The sequence below is a fragment of the Erinaceus europaeus genome, chromosome 10 (genome assembly GCF_950295315.1).
Source record: "Erinaceus europaeus chromosome 10, mEriEur2.1, whole genome shotgun sequence".
In the NCBI taxonomy this organism is placed as follows: Eukaryota; Metazoa; Chordata; class Mammalia; order Eulipotyphla; family Erinaceidae; genus Erinaceus; species Erinaceus europaeus.
Window position 1 is genome coordinate 70,161,870 of NC_080171.1, and position 21,053 is coordinate 70,182,922.

Sequence of the window (21,053 nt, forward strand, 5' to 3'; positions counted from 1 at the left end):
GCAGGTATCTATCTTTCTCATCCCCTCTCTGTCTTCCCCTCCTCTCTCCATTCTCTCTGTCCTATCCAACAACGAACAACATCAACAATGGCAATAATAATAACCACAAGGAGGCTACAACAACAAGGGCAAAAAAAGGGGGAGAAAATGGCCTCCAGGAGCGGCAGATTCATGGTGCAGGCACCAAGCCCAGCAATAACCCTGGAGGAAAAAGAAAATTGAAAATTATGCCAAGAAGTTGAGATGAGATAAATCTTGGCAGACAATAAATAGTATCTGGTAACTCTGAACATCAGTATTTCAAATTTTTGAAAAATTACTGCATTTCTACACTGAAGAGACAGTAAAGTGGTAGCATAGCAGACCGGCATGCTTGAGGTCCCAGAGGTCCCTGGTTCAACCCCCTACGGTCTTTTTCCCATGAAAATAAATATTTTTTTAAAATAAAGCATCATAATGTATGTTAAAATACAACTGCATTTATTACTAGTTTTCATTAGCATTCTCACATCTGCTAACTATTTTTCCCCCTCCACTTTATTGAGCAGGGTTAATGATTTATGGTACAGTAGTTGACATGACTCATTTGTGTTTAAGTTATTTGAAGGGCTCAATTCTCCTTTTCTTTAAAAAATAAACTAAAATGAAAAAGGAAAAGGAAAATAAGGAATCATATTGCAGGATGACATAATTACTAAACCTGAAGCTACTTTACAAAAGCCACCACTTCAGGAAAATTCTGTCTATAGTTGCCAAGTTCATGAGTTTTGTCTGAGAACAATGTCTATTCAGTATAACAAGTGAAGCAATAAATCCACAAGTGATTACTTGTTTTGTACTAATCACATCTTCATTAGTTGAATAATCAAAAGGACTGATGCTCCCAAGAACAGTTGTAAGTTTTACTAACAACCCAAGACCATTCTCTTGTAATGTCATAAAATAATTTATGTTCTAGATCTCTCCTAAATTTGTCCCCAGACCTTTCCTTAAGGTAGAAAAAGCTAAAGCATCATGCTGAGTGAGACAAGTTAGAAAGAGAAACACTAATACCAAATGATCTCACTTATAGGTAGAACTTAAGAATAAAGAACAGCAAGGAAAAATATAAGGTAAAACTTGGACTGGGTGTGGTGTATTGCACTAAAGCAAAGGACTTTGGGGAAGGAGGGGGAAGGGATAAAGAATCTGTGTCTCCTGAATACCAGTCAAGGGAAGATGAGAGTCTGTACCTAAGTGTTCAAGTCTAGACTGTAACCCATTAAACTTCCCCCCATATTTTTTTAATTAAAAGATAAATTAATTTTTCACATGTGGGAGAACAAAAAAAATATGCCAAAAAAAGTTGAATAACATATTGTTTTAGCTCCAGTTACCTTTTAACTTGTTTTCTTTTGGCTGAATATCATTCACTTGAGGAATAACTGAGGCCAGTGAGAATGAAACCCTCACAGTTTATTCTAGTTGAAATCAGCTCCACCATTTTGAATCAAAACAATAAGTGTTTTTGCAAGTTCTCCTTCATATCTATTTACCCCCAATGTTTTCATTTTATTTACTAATTACATTATAAATTTAACATATATAAAATAACAGATTTTCCCACTAAAAGATGTCCCTGTTGACCACCTGAGAGGTAGTGCAGTGGATAAAGTGTTGGACTCTCAAGTGTGAGTTTCCACACTTGATGTTTAATATCACCTGTACCAGAATGATGCTTTAGTTATCTCTCTCCCTCTCTCCTGCTCTCTCACAAAATAAATAATTAAATGTTAAAAGACAGAACATAGTTCCCTTTTAAATAGTAATATGCAACATGTTCATTAGACAATAATGGGATTGTTTATAATTTTCTTATAAATATATGGCAATTTAAATACTAATATTGATTATTATTATTTTGTATCTCAAAATTTTGATTTCTAGGGGCTCAGGCGGTAGCACAGCAGGTTAAATGCATGTGGCGCAAAGCGTAAGGGCTGGCACAAGGATCCTGGTTAAACCTCAGCTCTCCACTTACAGGTCTGCAGGTGTCTATCTTTCTCTCCCCCTCTCTGTCTTCCTCTCCTCTCTCAAGTTCTCTCTGTCCTATGCAACAACAATGACAGCAATAACAACAGCAATGATAAACAACAAGGGTAACAAATGGGAAAAATGGCCTCCAGGAGCAGTAGATTCGAATACAGACACCAAGCCCCAGCAATAACCCTGGAGGCAAAAAAAAATTTTTTTTTTTAATTTCTAGATGAAATATAACAAACATGTTTCTCTGTTTTCTGAAGTTAAGTGGAATGTCCATGAAGACCTCCTCCCACTGTGAGATTAGGTATATTCACTATTCTTTCAAGCATCTTTAATAAATTTTTTAATTTTTCTGTAATTGTCAGACATCATTTTTGCCCTTAATTCTATACTTAGCTAATGAAAACCTTTCAGAAACTAATAATAAAACCATTTACGTTATGTCTGAGGTGATAAATGAGGTCTTTCATGGAAGGTGTTGTCCTATTAGTGGCTCTCTCTAGATGACAGCATCACCATTTGCAGGTATGTACCTACATGAATAACTACCAAAGCATTTTGATTTCCAGACCAACGTATAAAGGAAATGTAGGAGAAAGTCAAAGTCAGGAAGAAACTGTAAGAATCAAAAGCAAAGAAGTGAGAAGAAAGGCAAATTCTATTACTAGCATGCAGATCTATTATATTAATCTTCTGTTTGCTTTAGTTAAGGTAAAAAATCATATCAGTTATACTATCCTATGGCAATGAACATAGTATTTAGAAACATAATAGACTGTGAAGGGGGGTGTTGGGCGGTAGCACAGCAGTTTAAGTGCACAAGGTGCAAAGTGCAGGGACCAGCATAAGGATTATGGTTCCAGCCCCTAGCTCCCCACCTGCAGCGGGTCACTTCACATGCGGTGAAACAGGTCTGCAGGTGTCTATCTTTCTCTCCCCCTCTCTGTCTCCATTTCTCTCTGTCCTATCCAACAACAACAACAGCTCTAACAATAGCAATAACAACCACAACAAGGGCAACAGGGCAACAAAATGGGAAAAATAGCATCCAGGAACAGTGCATTCATAGTGCTGGCATCAAGCCACAGTGATAACCGTGGAGGCAAAAAAAAAAACTGTGAAGGGAGAACTGAAGAAGGAAAGTATAATTTATGACTCCTTAAAATACATATTGCTGGGGAAATCAGTAATCAGGGCTCTTTTAGCAGCCAAAGAATATACATCTGCTCAACTGTCATAATTACAATTCATGAGCCAACAGGTAGGGTAAAAGTGTTCGAGAATCACTTCTGCTCTTTATATAAAGATATTGACACATTTGCTGTTATTCAAACATTTTTTTCTGCCAGAGAGCTAAAACCAGGCGAGGGGAAGGGATATGGAGATCTGGTGGTGGGAATTGTGTGGAGCTGTACCCCTCTTACCCTATGGTTTTTTTTAATGTCTCCTTTTTATAAATAAAAAAATTGAGACATCAGTTAGGACTCAATTTTTCAGAGATAAATCAATGAAATTCTTAAAACGTTCTTACATGGTGCTCTGAAGTTTTTCTTAGAAGCTAAGGTGAGAGAATTTAGGATATTAATGCATTTGGTTTTTACTGGATTACTGATTAAACATATTGATTTAAAAGTTCATATGTTCTATTAGAGGAAGCAAAAGGAAAATTGTTATTGACAACTGAAAGTTAAAACAAAGAGAAACAGACAAAAAACAAACAAAAACAAAAAGCAGACAACTCCATAACATTGAAAGGCTTGACCCAGAACACATAATTAGAAAAGGTCTGAATTAAGACTTTAAATCAGGTTTTTCTGATCCTAGTTTTAATGAAAATTGCTTCAATTCCACTGTTTCTTTTACTATAAAATTTTTGGGGTTTGAGCCGTCAAAATTGGATAGTGTGTTGCTTTGTCATGTGTGTGTGACCCAGTTTCAAGTCTAAACCCTAGTATATTGAAGGAGGTTTTGGTGTTGTGATATCTCTCTCTCTTTCTCTGTCACTATATTAAAAAGTAAATTTCTCGGGAGTCAGGCGGTAGCGCAGCAGGTTAAGTGCAGGTAGTGCAAAGCGCAAGGAACAGTGCAAGGATCCTGTTTGGAGCCCTGGCTCCCCACCTGCAGGGGAGTTGCTTCACAGGTGGTGAAGCAGGTCTGCAGGTGTCTGTCTTTCTCTCCCCCTTTTTGTCTTCCCCTCCTCTCTCCATTTTTCTCTGTTCTATCCGACGGCAACAATAATAACTACAACAATAAAACAAAAAGAGCAACAAAAGGGAATATTTTTTAAAAAGTAAATTTCTCATTTTTTCAAAATTTTATACTAAGGCTTGGATTTGTGTGTGTGTGTGTGTGTGTGAGAGAGAGAGAGAGAGAGAGAGAGAGAGAGAGAGAGAGGCCATCACTGAGAGAGAACACCACTTTGACATATACAATGCTGGAGATTGAACCCAGGACTTTACACATGCAATGCATGCAACTCAACTATTCAGCCACTACCCAGATACTTCAAACAAGCTGATTTTATTGTTAGTTTTTTAAAAGATTTATTTTTTTATGAGGGAGGGGAGCACACTGCTCAGCCCTGGCATATGGTGCTACAGGGGGGCTTGAGCCTGAGACTTCTGGTGCTCCAGGCATGCAAATCCTATGATCTAACATACTGTACCATCTCCCCAGCCTTCTCTGAACAGTCTGATTTTAAAGAACTGCAGTGGCTTGATATAATTAAAACAAAGGATGATAAAGTTGAGAAGATAAAGAAAGGAACAAGTTGTCATTATACTCTTTCACTTGGTCAGTAATAACTTAATGTGATCTTCCTTGCATGTATTTATAAAGCTTATGCTTTGAGTAGGCCATAAGATCTTTGTCAAGACCTAGGTCAAGGATTTTTACCCTCTAGAATGTTTATGTTTTCAGATCTTGCATTTGAATATTAATTTATATATTTTTACAAATGGTTTAAGGTTGGAGTTTAGTTTTACATCTTTGTGTATATAGTTCCCTTAGTACCATTAATTGAAAAGATTATTTTTTCTCTGCTGGTGATTGTTGGCTACCTTGTCAAATATTAGTTCACCGCAGTTTTCTTTTTATTTAATTTTTCATTAGTAATTTAATATTGATTTACAAAATTATGAGATAACAGGGTATAATTCCACACCATTGTCACTACCAGAGTTCTGTGTCCCCATCCCCTTCATTGGAAATTGCAGTAGCCCGCCCAGGGTCAGAGATATGGGCTGACTATTATTTCTATAACTATATTTACATATATTTGCCAATTTTTTTTTTTGGTCCTGCTTTCTCATCCTTTCTAAGTCACACCTACACCTGTTGCTACTTCCAAATGTCCTTCCTTTTTCCCGCTTCTCTCTCTAGGTCTTGATGGAATTGGAGTTCAGAGTCCTCTGGTCATCTTCCACTAACATATCTCCCCCTCGGGAGGTATGGGCCAGAATTCTTTTGGGGGTGCAGAAGGTGGGAGTTCTGGCTTCTGTATATGCTTCTCTCCTGGACATGGGCATTAGCAGGCCAATCCATACTCCCAATGTAATTTTATTTCTAATCTCTTTATTATATTCCATTGGTCTTTGTGTGTATTTTTGTATTAGAATCATTCTTTGCTGTTAGAGTTTTTATCTGGAAGTGTGATATCTCTAACTTTGTTTTTCTTTCTCAGGGTTGCTTTGGCTATTTTCAAACTATCTTTCATAGGTCTACATACATTTTAGGATTGGTTTTACTATTTCTGTACAAAATTCTATTGCAATTGTGATAGACAACATTTAATCTATAGATCATTTGCAGTAATACCAAGGACCTTATAAACAATATTCTTCCAATCGATGAGCACTGGAAATCTTTCCATTTATTTGAATCTTCAATTTCTTTCATAAATGTCTTAGTAGCCTTCAGTGTACAGATATTTCACCTCCTTGGTTAAATTTATTCCTAAAAGTTTTTGATGCCCTTGTAAATAACTTTGTTTCACTTATTTCTTTTTTGATAAATCGTTAGTCTATAGAGATGTAACCTAAATACATATACATTATTTTCCAAATCATTTTTTGGGACAGATAATGATTTACAGGATACTTGTTGATACATAGGTACAACTTCTCATTTCCCTGGGGCAGGTGTTTTCTCACACTCCCACCACAACCTCAGTGTTTTTATTTTCAGGAATTTAAATTTTATTCAGTAAAATTGAGAACATTCACATGTTAGGACATGAGAGACAGAGAGAGACAGAGAGAGAGAGAGAGAGAGAGAGGGAGAGAGAGAAAGAGGGAGACAGAGTTAATACGTACAAGATGACCTGGATAGAAAGAAAATGAGAAAGGCCCACAGGTCTAGGTTTTTAATACCCAAGCCCGCGTCCACCTTTCGAAGCCACCACTCTCATTTTCTAGGAGGTGCCCTCCAGGTACCTCCTGTCCCTCAACATTTCCCCTTCTAAGAATATGGACCCACAATTCTTTTTTGGGATATAACCCAGGTCTTAATCAACCATCATGTACTGGATTGCAGATACCCTTTCCCTACTGCTCAACAACACTCCTGTTCTTTTTTGTAAAATTCATTTATTTATTTATTTATTTATTTATTTAAAAAAGGAGACATTAACAAAACTGTAGGATAGGAGGGGTACAACTACGTATCCATAAACTACTGCAAAATATATACCTGAAAGCAGAAGTACACTAGAGTTTGCAGTTCCAGATGCCACCAGGATGCTGGCTAGGCTTCCCTGGATTGAAGACCCCACCAATGTGTCCTGGAGCTCAGCTTCCCCAGAGACACACCTTACTAGGGAAAGAGAGAGGCAGACTGGGAGTATGGACCGACCAGTCAACGCCCATGTTCAGCGGGGAAGCAATTACAGAAGCCAGACCTTCTACCTTCTGCAACCCTCAACGACCCTGGGTCCATGCTCCCAGAGGACTAGAGAATGGGAAAGCTATCATGGGAGGGGGTGGGTTATGGGGATTGGGTGGTAGGAATTGTGTGGAGTTGTACCCCTCCTACCTTATGTTTTTGTTCATTAATCCTTTCTTAAATAAAAAATTTAAAAAAAAAAAAAGGAGGGGTAAAACTCCACACAATTCCCACCACCAGATCTCTCACTCCCTGTTCTTTACTTTGCTGTAATGCAACATTTCTGATCCAGGTTTCATCTTATGTTTTCCTCTTTTTTTTTTCTTCAGTGTTTCTTAGTTTGCTACTATAATTGAGATCATCTAATATTTGTCATTCTCCTTCTGTTATCACAGTTTACCAGATGTTAATTTGGATGTCAAGTTCGATCCAAAATAAGACAAGATTACTCCATTATGTTCAGATCTACATAGTATTCCATTTCATATATATATATACAACACTACTTTTTTAGCCATCTGTCTGTCATTGGGCATCTAGGTTGTTTCTCTGTGTCCATCTAAAAAACAACTGTGCTGCATTAAGCATAGGTGTACAAAGGTCTTTTTGGATAGGTGTTCCATCAATAAGAATAGAACTGGACTACCACATATCACCAGGCACAAAGATCAACTCCAAATGGATCAAAGACCAGAAACTATCAAATGCATAGAAAAAAAAAAAACACTAATAGAACACTACACAATGTTTGCTTCAGAATCAAGGCCTGCAGCAAGGAAAACAAAAGTAAAAATAAACCAGTGGGACTACATTAAACATTCTGCACATCCAAACAATTATTAAACAGAAAGATACCCTTACTGAATGGGAGGAGATCTTTACAAGCCATTTGTTGGAGAAAGGGCTGATAACCAAAATATATATTGGGCTCACAAACTCAGTAACAACAACAACAAACTCCATTAAACAATCACAGAGGGGGTTGGGAGGCAGTGCAGCAGGTAAGCACACATGGCATGAAGTACAAGGACTGGCATAAAGGATCCCGGTTCGAGTCCCCGGTTCCCCACCTTCAGGGGGCTCGCTTAATAGTACAGAGGGAGAGACAGAGAGAGAGAGAGAACACACCAGGACACCACTCTGGCCCATATAATGCATGTAAAACTCAAGACCTCATCTATTGAGTACAATGCTGTAGTCACCACCTCCCAGGTCACTGCACTTGTTAAATATTGTATTGTATTGTACAACAAGTGTATTGTACAACAAGATGCATTTTTCACTTCTAACCAGTTTGTAATCAGAAATAATTAGTGTGTATAAAGGCTGATTTAGTACAAAGCACTCCATGTATCGCCTTAAGTTGATATGTGTAATAAATCTCTAACATATTGTACTTGTTTTTCAAAAAAGAAAGAAAACTATTAGAAGCTATTCAGAGCTATATAGCAAGTTGTAGACTGTGAATTCTAAAAATAAGTCATTTCCTATCTGAATTCTTCAGAACAGCCAATGCAAATGTCTTGAAGATGTTTGAAAGTTGTTAGGGATGGGGAAAACAGCTCCCTTGGATACTGTGCGTGCTTTGCTATGTGGGCAACCCCATTGGAGACGGTCCCCACACTAGAGGAAGTTTCGGGCATGTGGCAACCCACAACCCCTATGCACTCTTTCTTTCTAGCAAAAAAAAGTTGGCCTGGAGTTGGAATTTATTAGTTAACTTTAATTACATAATTCTAGTCATTGACATATGGAGAAACTTGTCTTTGAATGGGAGTGATACTTTGTACATCATATAAATAAATTTGAAAGAAATCAAATCCCACAAGGATAAAATTTATCACTTGGAGTAGGAGATAGCTTTCTTGACACACTTTACCAAGGGTGAGGACCCAGGTTTGAGTCTGTGGGAGAACCATTAAAGGAAAGTTCACAAGCAGTGAAGCTGAGCTGTGATATCTTTCCTCCTTTCTTTGTCTCTTCATCTGTCACCTGATATCTGATGGGAAAAAGTCTGCCAGAAACCATCAAGTCGTATAGGCACAAGGCCCAGCATAAACTTCAGAGTGACTCATTACAGTTTTCTGCTCCCCCATAGTGCATTTAGGATGTTTTCCAACATACAACCCAATCACAGCAACAGTCACCCCTGACCTGCTACTTCCTAATCCCTCAGAACAGAAGGGTATTTATTCACAGATGATAAAAGTTCTTCTAAGGGAACAAATTCGGTGCCAAGGATATAAGTCAAAATATTTAGCAAATTTGTTTTTCTGTTATTTATTAATACATATTGTTAAGACTTTCTTTTTTGGTCAGACTATTACAAACTGAAGAATGAATGAGCTGCTGTCATGTATGACTCTCCATATGGCAAAAAGAACCTTGTTCAAAAAGTAAAATTAAGCCATCTGTGATGGTGTTCATTTTTTTTCTTATAAAATGATCCATTTTTTTTTAAATCAATCAAATTTATTGTCCTTTAGGGTCAAAAATTCATTGTAACCTCCATCTCAGTAATTCTATAAATAGCAACCATCACCAAATTTTCCCTGAAGTGGGATGGAGTGTGTGTGTGTGTGTGTGTGTGTGTGTGTGTGTGTGTATGTGTGAAAGAGAGAGACAGAGAGAGAGAGAGAGGGTCGGGGAGGTTTCCAGCACCCAACATGCTTGGTGAATACTCAGAAAGAAACTTCTGTGATCATGTTTGCTCATCTGTTGATTTTTTTTTTGGTTTGTTTATTTTATTGGGGGTTAATGGATTTCAGTATATTACAGACACATGGGTATTGACTGACACTGGTCCTTTTTAATGCTAAAACACATAATATTTTTCATGTAGAGGCTGCATAGTTACTTTGGTGATGATGATGATTTTGGGTTTTTGAAGACCACAGAACCATTTCTCCTTCAAAAGCAAAATGAAGTGATAGTAAATAATACCCTAGAAAACCTGAAATTTTCCTTGTATGCTTTTACACTTTTTAGTTTTTGTTAAATTCTGGAAGTGAAAAAAATCTAAATTATTAATTCCTCACTTGTTACCAAAGTGATAAAGCTGCCACTACTGAGAAATATTTATAGGATATAATAATATAAGGCTATATTACTAAATAAAGACACTTAGAAAAATGACACAGGGGAGTTTCCGGAAGATGGCGGACTGAGAAGCTGCTAGTGGCTTGAGCTCTGACCACAGAGAAACGGTAGGATTTTCTGCCTTTAGTAGGCGAGTCAATAAGGGGTCCTAGCGGTGACACCAAGGAGGTGACTATAACTTAATTTGGGTTGAAAAACAGAGTGAAAAGAAAGGGGAAAAATTTTTCTTTTAAATTATTATTCCCCAAGCACAACCCCTCCCCCACCCCCCTATAACCAGTCCCTGGGGACCAGAGACCTGCTCTGAGCAGGATCCCCTGCTGAGCTTCTTTCTTTACCAAGATTCCTGTCCCACCAGGGGGTGTCATTCATTCTAAGTCTATTCCCTTCTGAAACCTTTGGCCTTTTTTCTTTCTAAGGAGGCAACCAGCTGCCTCTGCTGAGAGGGCCTGGGGCAATCTGAAGCCATCCAAGCTTCAGGACAGGTTTTTCACTCTGTTCTATTTTACTATCAATATAAGATAAACACATACCCCTTTCCCCCTCTCCTTCAGGTTGACCAGAATGAACTCTTAGTGTATTTTCCATTGCTAGGGGACGGGGTGTCTTATTCACTGCTAAAATAATTTGTCTCACTTTTCCTACCACCGCTAGCCATTCTCTCCCTCCCAGGGACTAGACAAGGATGTCCATTATCATCATTACTCTTCAACATAGTATTGGAAGTTCTTGCCATGGCAATCAGGCAAGAGAAAAAAATCAAAGGAATACAGATTGGAAGGGAAGAAGTCACGCTCTCACTATTTGCAGATGATATGATAGTATACATAGAAAAACCTAAAGAATCCAGTGGAAAACTACTGGAAGTTATTAGGCAATATAGCAAGGTATCAGGCTACAAAATCAATGTACAAAATTCAGTGGCATTTCTTTATGCAAACACTAAATCTGAAGAAGACATCCAGAAATCACTCCCATTTACTGTTTCAGCAAAATCAATCAAATACCTAGGAATAAAGTTGACCAAAGAAGTGAAAGACTTGTATGCTGAAAACTATGAGTCGCTACTCAAGGAAATAGAAACTGATACCAAGAAATGGAAAGATATCCCATGCTCATGGATTGGAAGAATAAATATCATCAAAATGAATATTCTCCCCAGAGCCATATACAAATTTAATGCAATACCCAGCAAAGTTCCACAAAGCTTCTTTAAGAGAATAGAACAAACACTACAATCATTTATCTGGAACCTGAAAACACCTAGAATTGCCAAAACCATCTTAAGGAAAAGAAACAGAAATGGAGGCATCACACTCCCAGACCTTAAACTATATTATAAAGCCATCATCATCAAAACAGCCTGGTACTGGAATAAAAATAGGCACACAGACCAGTGGAACAGAATTGAAAGCCCAGAAATAAAGCCCCCCACTTATGGACATCTAATCTTTGATAAGGGGGCCCAAAGCATTAAATGGAAGAAGGAGGCTCTCTTCAATAAATGGTGCTGGGAAAACTGGGTTGAAACATGCAGAAGAATGAAATTGAACCACTTTATCTCACCAGAAACAAAAATCAACTCCAAATGGATCAAAGACCTAGATGTCAGACCAGAAACAATCAAAATACTTAGAGGAAAACATTGGTAAAACACTTTCCCACATACACCTCAAGGACATCTTTGATGAATCAAACCCAATTGCAAGGAAGACTAAAGCAGAAACAAACCAATGGGACTACATCAAATTGAAAAGCTTCTGAACATCCAAAGAAACTATTAAACAAACAGAGAGACCCCTCACAGAATGGGAGAAGATCTTCACATGCCATACATCAGACAAGAAACTAATCACCAAAATATATAAAGAGCTCAGCAAACAAAAAAGCAAATGACCCCATCCAAAAATGGACAGAGGATATGAACAAAGCATTCACCTCAGAGGCGATCCAAAAGGCTAACAAACATATGAAAAACTGCTCTAGGTCACTGATTGTCAGAGAAATGCAAATTAAGACAATATTAAAATACCACCTCACTCCTGTAAGAATGGCATACATCAAAAAGGACAGCAGCAACAAATGCTGGAGAGGCTGTGGGGACAGAGGAACCCTTTTACATTGCTGGTGGAAATGTAAATTGGTCCAGCCTCTGTGGAGAGCAGTCTGGAAAACTCTCAGAAGGCTAGACATGGACCTTCCATATGATCCAGTAATTCCTCTCCTGGAATACCCCAAGGACTCCATAATACCCAACCAAAAAAAGGTATGTACTCCTATGTTCATAGCAGCACAATTCATAATAGCTAAAACCTGGAAGCAACCCAGGTGCCCAACAACAGATGAGTGGCTGAGAAAGCAGTGGTATATATACACAATGGAATACTATGCAGCTATCAAGAACAATGAACCCACCTTCTCTTACCCATCTTGGACAGAGCTAGAAGGAATTATGTTAAGTGAGCTAAGTCAGAAAGATAAAGATGAGTATGGGATGATCCCACTCATCAACAGAAGTTGAGTAAGATGATCTGAAAGGGAAACTAAAAGCAGGACCTGACTAAATTGTAAGTAGGGCACCAAAGTAAAAACCCTGTGGTGAGGGGTAGACATGCAGCTTCCTGGGCCAGTGGGGGGTGGGAGTGGGTGGGAGGGATGGGTCACAGTCTTTTGGTGGTGGGAATGGTGTTTATGTACACTCCTAGTAAAGTGTAGTCATATAAATCACTAGATAATTAATATGAGAGGGGGAAAATTAATTGTATGTCTCGAAGATTTTAATATATAGGATGTGTATTTGATGTGCAGACTCTCTCAAAAGCCTAGACCAAGTAGATCAGAAGCAACCTATTGGTTGCACAGCTATACACAAGATACTGGGTACTGTACAGCAAACCCTAACAAAAGGATTTTTCAAAGTTAACCCAATTACCAATTAATGTGATCCATTGTCTTTTTGAACCCTAAGACAGCAGGAATCTCACATCTCCACTATAGAGCCTCTACTTCCCCCAGTCCTTGAACCTTTGGATAGGGTGCACTTTCCCATATGCCTCTCCCAATCCATATCAAATAATATTGCATCTGCCGATGGTAACCTAATCAATATAACAATTGCCACCTCAACATGCTTCAGCTCAGACTGTGTCCAGAGACTTCACATGTGGAATGACAACCCTTCAGCTACATTACTCGGGTGAGACCTTTCCTTTCATAGTATTCTCTAATTACATTCCAGGTGGTTCACTTTCTAACAAAGACCCAAAACCTAGATATAAACCAGTTTCTGTGAGAGAGAGCTTATGTTCACACGTATCCATAAACTACTGCAAAATATATACCTGAAAGCAGAAGTACATTAGGGTTTGCAGCGAGTACCCCCTAACACTTCCTCTCCACTATTCCAAGCTTTGGGTCCATGATTGCTCAACAATTTGTTTGGCTTCATATGTTAACTCTCTTTTCAGTCACCAGGTTCCAGATGCCACCAGGTTGCCGTCCAGGCTTCCCTGGACTGAAGACCCCACCAATGTGTCCTGGAGCTCAGCTTCCCCAGAGACCCACCCTACTAGGGAAAGAGAGAGGCAGACTGGGAGTATGGACCGACCAGTCAACGCCCATGTTGAGCGGGGAAGCAATTACAGAAGCCAGACCTTCTACCTTCTGCAACCCACAACGACCCTGGGTCCATGCTCCCAGAGGGATAGAGAGTGGGAAAGCTATCAGGGGAGGGAGTATGATATGGAGATTGGGTGGTGGGAATTGTGTGGAGTTGTACCCCTCCTACCCTATGGTTTTGTTAATTTATCCTTTCTTAAATAAAAAATAAATTTAAAAAAATGAAAAATGACACAAAGTATTATGTATGTATTTAAATGAATAAATGAGCTTTTTTTTAATGAAAGAGAACTAGGTTCTAAGTAAGATAAGATTTGCAAATCTAACTTTTGGCTTTCCTTTATTTTTGAGAAAATATAGTTTGGGGACATTTCAGAATTTTGGAATGTTATGTTGAATCTTTCCAATAACTATAAAAGGAGTGATATGTGTGAGGGAACGATCAGAAAGAGAGAAAGGAACTGACACTATGTCCTTAACTGGCCTTAGCTCTCTTTCTCTACTTGAAAGCTAGTCAATCATGAATCATTTCCTAAGTCCATAATGCTATGACAAATCCTGGAGGGTTAGACATGAAAGAGCAACCAATTCAAAAGATAGCTTACCCAGTAGAGTGCATGAGCAAAGACCAAGCACCTGCACAAGGAGAAACTTCAAAAGTAATGGAGTGACACTGATGTCTCTCTTTTTCTCAGTCTTTCTCTTTTTCTCCCTCCCTCTCTGTTTCTTTCTGTAACTGAAAGGGTGGAAAAGTTCACTGCGAGCAATCGAATCATGCAGGTGCAAACCCCTGGAGAAACCCTGGTAAAATAAAATAAAGTTACATTAAAAAGTTTTTAAAAATGAGTGACTAGGAGCCAGACAGTAGCGCAGCAGGTTAAGCGAGCATGGTGACAGCACAAGGAGGCATAAAGATCTAGTTCAAGCCCCCTGCTCCCCACATTTCACAAGTGATGAAGCAGGTCTGCAGGTCTTTTTCTCCCCCTCTGTCTTCCCCACCTCTCTCGATTTCTCGCTGTCCTGTCCAACAGCAATGACAACAATAACAACAACAGGGGCACAACAAGGGCAACAAAAATGGAAAAAAATGGCCTCCAGGGGCAATGGATTCACAATGTAGGCACCAAGCCCCAGTGACAACCCTGGAGGCAAAAAATAAAATAAAATAAAAAAATGAGTGACTGAACAAGAAACAATAATCAGAGCTGTGAGTGAAGAAATTATCTTGGGTATTAAAATCAGACAAGTCTTCAGGTATCTTCAACCCCAGCCACTATCTGATTGTAGTTGGATTATCTTATTTAAAAGTCACCCTACTGAACAAAATCAACACAGAGAACTGTGTTTTGCTATTAGGTTTGAAGGTTTCTCTATACAACAATTGAACAGTATGCCAAACTTCTGATGAAGGAATTCAATTTATAAAAAAAAAGGAATACATGAATAGACTTAATTAAAATTCATGGTATTTACTGGTCATAACATACACCCAAACATTCTGAGGCAGCTGGCTAGATAAGACAGTACCCCTCTTATCCTATGGTTTTGTCAATGTTTCCTTTTTATAAATAATAATAAGACAGTGCAATGTCCTACTGAAGACTCAATTACAGTGCCAGAGAGGGCAGTGGACTGTGGGTTGTGCTATAGTACAAATTACATACGTAATCAGAGCAGTACTTAAAACATGATGCCATATTTTCTGTAACTAGAATCTATGCATCAAAGGGTCAAGAAGTGCCTTCTTTTACCATCATTCTAATGGAAAATCCACTAATTTTTGCTCAGCAAAGCATGAGAAGTGACCTGTACTTAAATAGGCTATTGGCAACTAGGGATGACTGTCACATAGCTATTACCTCATCCCTTTCTTTTTTTTTTGGGGGGGGGTGTTAGTGGTTTACAATATATATGGTTACTGGTATATGTATACAATTTCTCAATTTTCTACAAAATATTCGCCTCCACCTAGGTCCTCCTCCACCATCAGCACCCAGAGATTCTTTTACTTTGGTGAAATACCCCAAACCCAGTCCAAGTTCTATTTTGTGTTTCCCCTTTCTGTTATTTCTCAGGTTCTATCCATGAGTGAGACCATCCCATATTCATACTTCCCTTTCTACCTTATCTCACTTAACATGCTTCTTTCAAACTCCATCCAAGATGAGGTGAAAATGGTGAATTCACCATTTTTAATAGCTGAGTAATATTCCATTGCATATATAAACCATGACTTTTTCAGCTACTCATCTGTCGTTGGGCACCTAGGTTACTTCTAAGTTTTCACTATTACAAGGTGTGGTGTTGTGAACACAGCTCTTGGGATGAGTGTGTTTGATTAATTCTTCCCCAGAAGAAGAATTACAGGGTCATTGGGTAGGTCCATTTCTAGCCTTCTCAGAGTTCTCTAGACTGCTCTCCACAGGGGTTGGATAGATTTACCTCTCCCACCAGCAGTGTAGGAGGCTTCCTTTACCCTAGCAACTTCAACAACATTTGTTGTTGCTATCGTTTCTGATATATGACATTCTCACAGGAGTGAAGTGTTATCTTATTGTTGTCTTTATTTCCATTTCTCTGACAATCAATGACTTGGTGCAATTTTTTCAGGTTTGTTGGCTTTCTGGTTCTCTTCTTTGGTGAATATTCTGTTTATATCCTCTCCTCATTTATGTATGGGGTCTTTTTTTTTCTTTTTGCTGAATTTGCTGAGCCTTATAAATTTTGGTTATTAGTCTTTTGTCTGATGTATGGCATGCAAAGATCTTTAATTATTTATAAAAAGGAAACACTGACAAAACCATAGGATAAGAGGGGTACAACTCCACACAATTCCCACCACCGGAACTTTGTGTCCCATTCCCTCCCTTGATCAATCTTTTTTTAAAATTATTTTTATTTATGTTTAGCTAAAGTTCACAAGCATGTAAATTTAGTGAATTAGGCTCCCCTACATCTTCAAATACTATATAGTCACTATGAAAGTACTAGGTCATTTTATTTATTTTGAAGATTTACTGGAAGGGGAGTTATTAGGGCACTACTGGTATTTGCATCCCTAGGAATCTAACCAGTAACCTCAAGCATGCAAAGATCTTATCCCATTCTGTAAGGCATCTCTTTGGGTGGTGGTTTCTTTTGCTGTATAGAAGCTTTTAAATTTGATATAGTCCCACTGGTTTATTTTTGTTTTGTCTTCCTTTCAGTTGGACTTGAGTCATTGACTATGCCTATAAAATTTAGATGGAAAAAGTTCTACCAATATTTTCTTTCAGTTGTTTGATTCTGATCTAACACCTTGACCCACTTGGAGTTTACTTTTATGTGTGATAAAATATATTTGTTGAGGTTCATTCTTCTGCAAGTTTCAATCTAATTTTCCCAGCACTATTTGTTGAAGAGACTCTCCTTTATCCATTTAATATTTTGTGCCTCCTTGTCAAAAACTAGATATCCATAGATGTGGGTGCAACTTATCTCTTTCTAAAGGGTAAGTCTTCTATAACAGAGAAGCTGGGAGCTACAGAATTGTTCTCTATCTACTTAAAAAATAAATTTAATTTCTTTTTCTTTAATTCAGTAAAGTGTGAATATTCTTCCATAGAATTAAATATTATGCTAGACATTTTTGAACAGTGTGTTATATAAAGTACCATTATTTAAGTAGTCTCCAGATCATTAGCACACGAATTATCTCAATGAATGTTTTTTTTTTTTTATCTACCTCTTCATTAGTTTGAACTTTATTTTTATATGAGTTTTCCTATTTGTTTTATTTTTACTTCATTGGGTTTGGTATATTGCACTAAAGCAAAGACTTTGTGGGAAAAAAAAAGATAGAGAACAAAGAGGGCCTTGGGGTCATGGTTCATGATTGCAGAAAAGGGCCTAAATTGAAGGAGTGTTTTGCAGACATCTGTCACAGGGAGATGAGAAAATGTACCCATGTGTTAATAACTGTATTGTAATCCCTATATACTTTTAGAGTCTACTAGTGATAGCACCAGATAATACAATAGAGAAAAAAGGGGAGGCATTTTTTCACCAGAAAACAGTTTCAAGCAGAAGCACAGGTAGCCAGCCAACATGAAGTTTAAAGTTTGAAGCACTTGAGTTGGTGCAGCAGAGAGATTAGATAGGGGAATTCCGAGAGGTTCTTGTCATTTCCAGTAATTTTTTTAAGAGTCATAGTATAATCACTTGTTTTTGAGTTGAAGGCTGAAAAGAGTGACAGGTTCCCTTTGCTACCCCCCACCCTCCCAGCAGGTATGTCAGACACAAATGACATGTACTAAACTACTTTTCTTAGAATATTTACTAGAACTTGTTTCCATGACAGAACTAATATACCATATAATGCAACAATTTTTCATTATCTGACAATACATCTAAGATACTCAGTCCAGAGAACTAGTTTGGAGTAGCATTCAGGAACCAGCAATCTTGAAATTGAAATCATTTTATATATGCTATTGGGTCAGTAAGAGTCATAGTTTGGCCATCCTTCAACTCCTAAGGAATTGCTAGGTACTTAGTACCTTTACACATAAAGTTTCCACTATAGGGAGGCTTTTTCCTTGCTTTCTACAGGTTTAGTACTTCTCATCTTTCAGAACCCAGATAAATATCATTGCCAAAGCAGGCTTCCTTTGCCACACTATCTAGAGATTTGCCCCTTTCCCACACTGTCATCATATGTCACAGAGACCTAGCTTTTCCCCTTTCACTGTTACAATTTTTCATTACTTATTTGTTAATTTGAATACTATATATATGTATGTATGCATGTATGTATGTATGTATATATATTATAAGACTCAAAGTCCCACAAGAAGAACAATACCTTTTTCTCACCATTACATACCCATTGTGCTAGCTAGCATACTGCCTTCTACACAGTAACATTCATAAAAAAAATTGTGGAGTAAATAAGTATGATTGAGTAGAGTCCCACTCTCTTGGGGATGATAGTCAGCCTTCTCATTCTATGAACCCAATACATCATCCTCAGCATGGTTACTTTTGCATGCCACTAATGATTAAGGAGATTTAACATAGAAATTAAAGTGTCTGGTATCCTCACAGAACTAGAACATTTTTTTTCCTACACTATTTGATTTCACTTCAAGATGAATAAATCCTTGTCAGCACACACACACACACACACACACACACACACACACACACACGAAATTAAAGTGTCTAAAATCAGAAGGTAAATTGGAGGTAAACTCTGGCATTCTTTCCTAAAACTTGGACTTAATCTCTGGATATACTACACTATTGTTATAAGGTAGTACATAATTCAGTATTTTTTTTTAAATGCATCATTTCCTGTAGATGATTTTTGACCTGATGTTAACTTTGACAAGTCTACCCAGTTACTTCAAATATGAAGAAAAGTAAGCTGTATGTTATTATGAAATTTCTTAGCTGAAAAACTAACTTTAGAAGGGAGATGAAAGAAGAGGAGATAATAGCGCTCTCTTAACTTTAAACAATTATTGAATAGAGGTCTCAGACTGAGTATCTTTTGTAATCAAAATGAATTTAGCACCTCCCCATGGTTTCATATATGACTTTTGAATCTATGATTTTTATCAGTTGTATCTATTGAAAAATAAGTACAAATAAAACAGAAAAAAATTCTAGTATTCTACCTTTTTAAAAAAAATTTTATATTATATTTATTTTCCCTTTGTTGCCCTTGTTGCCTAGTACTCTACCTACATTGAGTATGCTTTCCTTTTAACCATCTAATAATACATAGATTACTGAAAAAATTCTTACCTATAATTTGATATCTTCAGCACATGCGAAATATCAATTGCATCATGGAGAGAGACCTGTCTCCCTAGCTGTTTCCATATCCATATGTTTTGCATTACTCTTTTTCTCTCTAGACATTTTCTCTTTTTTTTTTTCTTTCTGAAGATTACATCATAATTCTCCTGGGTTCTGTAGTACAGAGAAAGAAGAAAGTAAAGGGGAAAAATGACATTTTGGAACTATCAAATGTCAAGGCAAATGAAGTGTCACATTATGCTTTAATATGGATTCTAATATCAGCATTAACTGATTGCTTATATTCATCTTTAGTGTCTTGGTAACATTTACCTAATGAGTCAGGTTTTTTCTAAGGCATGTTAATACTAGAAAATTAATTTTAACTATAATAATTTTCTTAGAAATACTGAACAGTAATGCTATATTGAAATATAGCAATTAGTCTTAGTGTAGTGTTTTTATCTGATTTACTAATAGGCAGTACTTTCCTTATTCATAAAATAATAATTTGTATAATGTCTGAGAGAATAAAATTGCTATCACATGCATTTTTCACTTTTACCTCAACAGTAATACTTGCATACTATATAAGTAAAATGCTTGACATTTACTTTCCTGGGTGGTTTTATGAGTAATGAAATTAGTTTTTTGGCGTAAGGATCCTGGTTCGAGCCCCTGGCTCCCCACCTGCAGGGGAGTTGCTTCACAGGTGGTGAAGCAGGTCTACAGGTGTCTATCTTTCTCTCCCCATCTCTGTCTCCACCTCCTCTCTCCATTTCTCTCTGTCCTATCCAACCACAATGACATCAATAATAACAGTAACTACAACAAGAAAACAACAAGGGCAACAAAAGGGAATAAATAAATAAAAATTCTTAAAAAAAAAGAAATTAGCTTTTTATTACCATGAAGTTTTGCATTTGGAAAAATATACTCATACACCAAGGCAAAGAGTATACCAGAACTCCTCTAACATTTGATGTACATGTCTTTTAAAATATGTTTATTAATCTCCATTCCTATTTTTGAATGATTTTTAACAAAAACTTTAAAGATGAGTAACACTGAGATTGACTTGCCTTAAAAATTCATTTAAAAAAAACTTTGATATTAATAACCTCTTGACTACTACATTTCCTTTCCCCTTTGTCTTAGTAAATTCTTGGATTTTAAATTTTGCTATAATGGTAAAGTTGAGGTTTGGCACACTATAAGTATATAGTTAGTCACAGTTATATTATAAGGAAGCATTTATAATTGAGCATTGAATTTTTAAATTAGGGTTAATACACTTGTTTTATAATAGCTAGCACATGGTAAGAATACATCTAGTCTTACATGACAGCTTGAGAAAATGGTCTCTAAGTATAAATGTAATAAACAGTGCATCATAGTAATGTTAAGCAGAATAATAAAGAGCAAATAGGAATACAGAGTACAAAAATATCTTAACTCCTCACCAAAGAAATTACTGCTAGATCTATCACTGAAACTATTTTGGTGTCTTTTTTTATTCCATTGAGTATATATTCCATAACTTCTTTGTAGTCTTTTTTTTAAGACTACTTTTAAATTTTTACTATTGTGAACAATGTATCTATGAATATAAAAGTGCACATATCATTTTGTATTAGTGTTTAGGAAGC

General features: G+C 37.1%; 1 protein-coding gene across 1 annotated transcript in view; it reads right to left on the reverse strand.

The window, feature by feature from the left end:
* CFAP95 (cilia and flagella associated protein 95) overlaps positions 1-19,555 on the reverse strand; it is a 147,072-nt gene extending 127,517 nt beyond the window's left edge. The window contains exon 1 of the mRNA XM_060199733.1: positions 19,411-19,555. Within this exon, the coding sequence (XP_060055716.1) occupies positions 19,411-19,505 (95 nt within the window). The 5' untranslated portion in view covers positions 19,506-19,555. The remainder of the gene's footprint in view (positions 1-19,410) is intronic.
* Between the last annotated feature and the right edge of the window lie 1,498 nt (positions 19,556-21,053).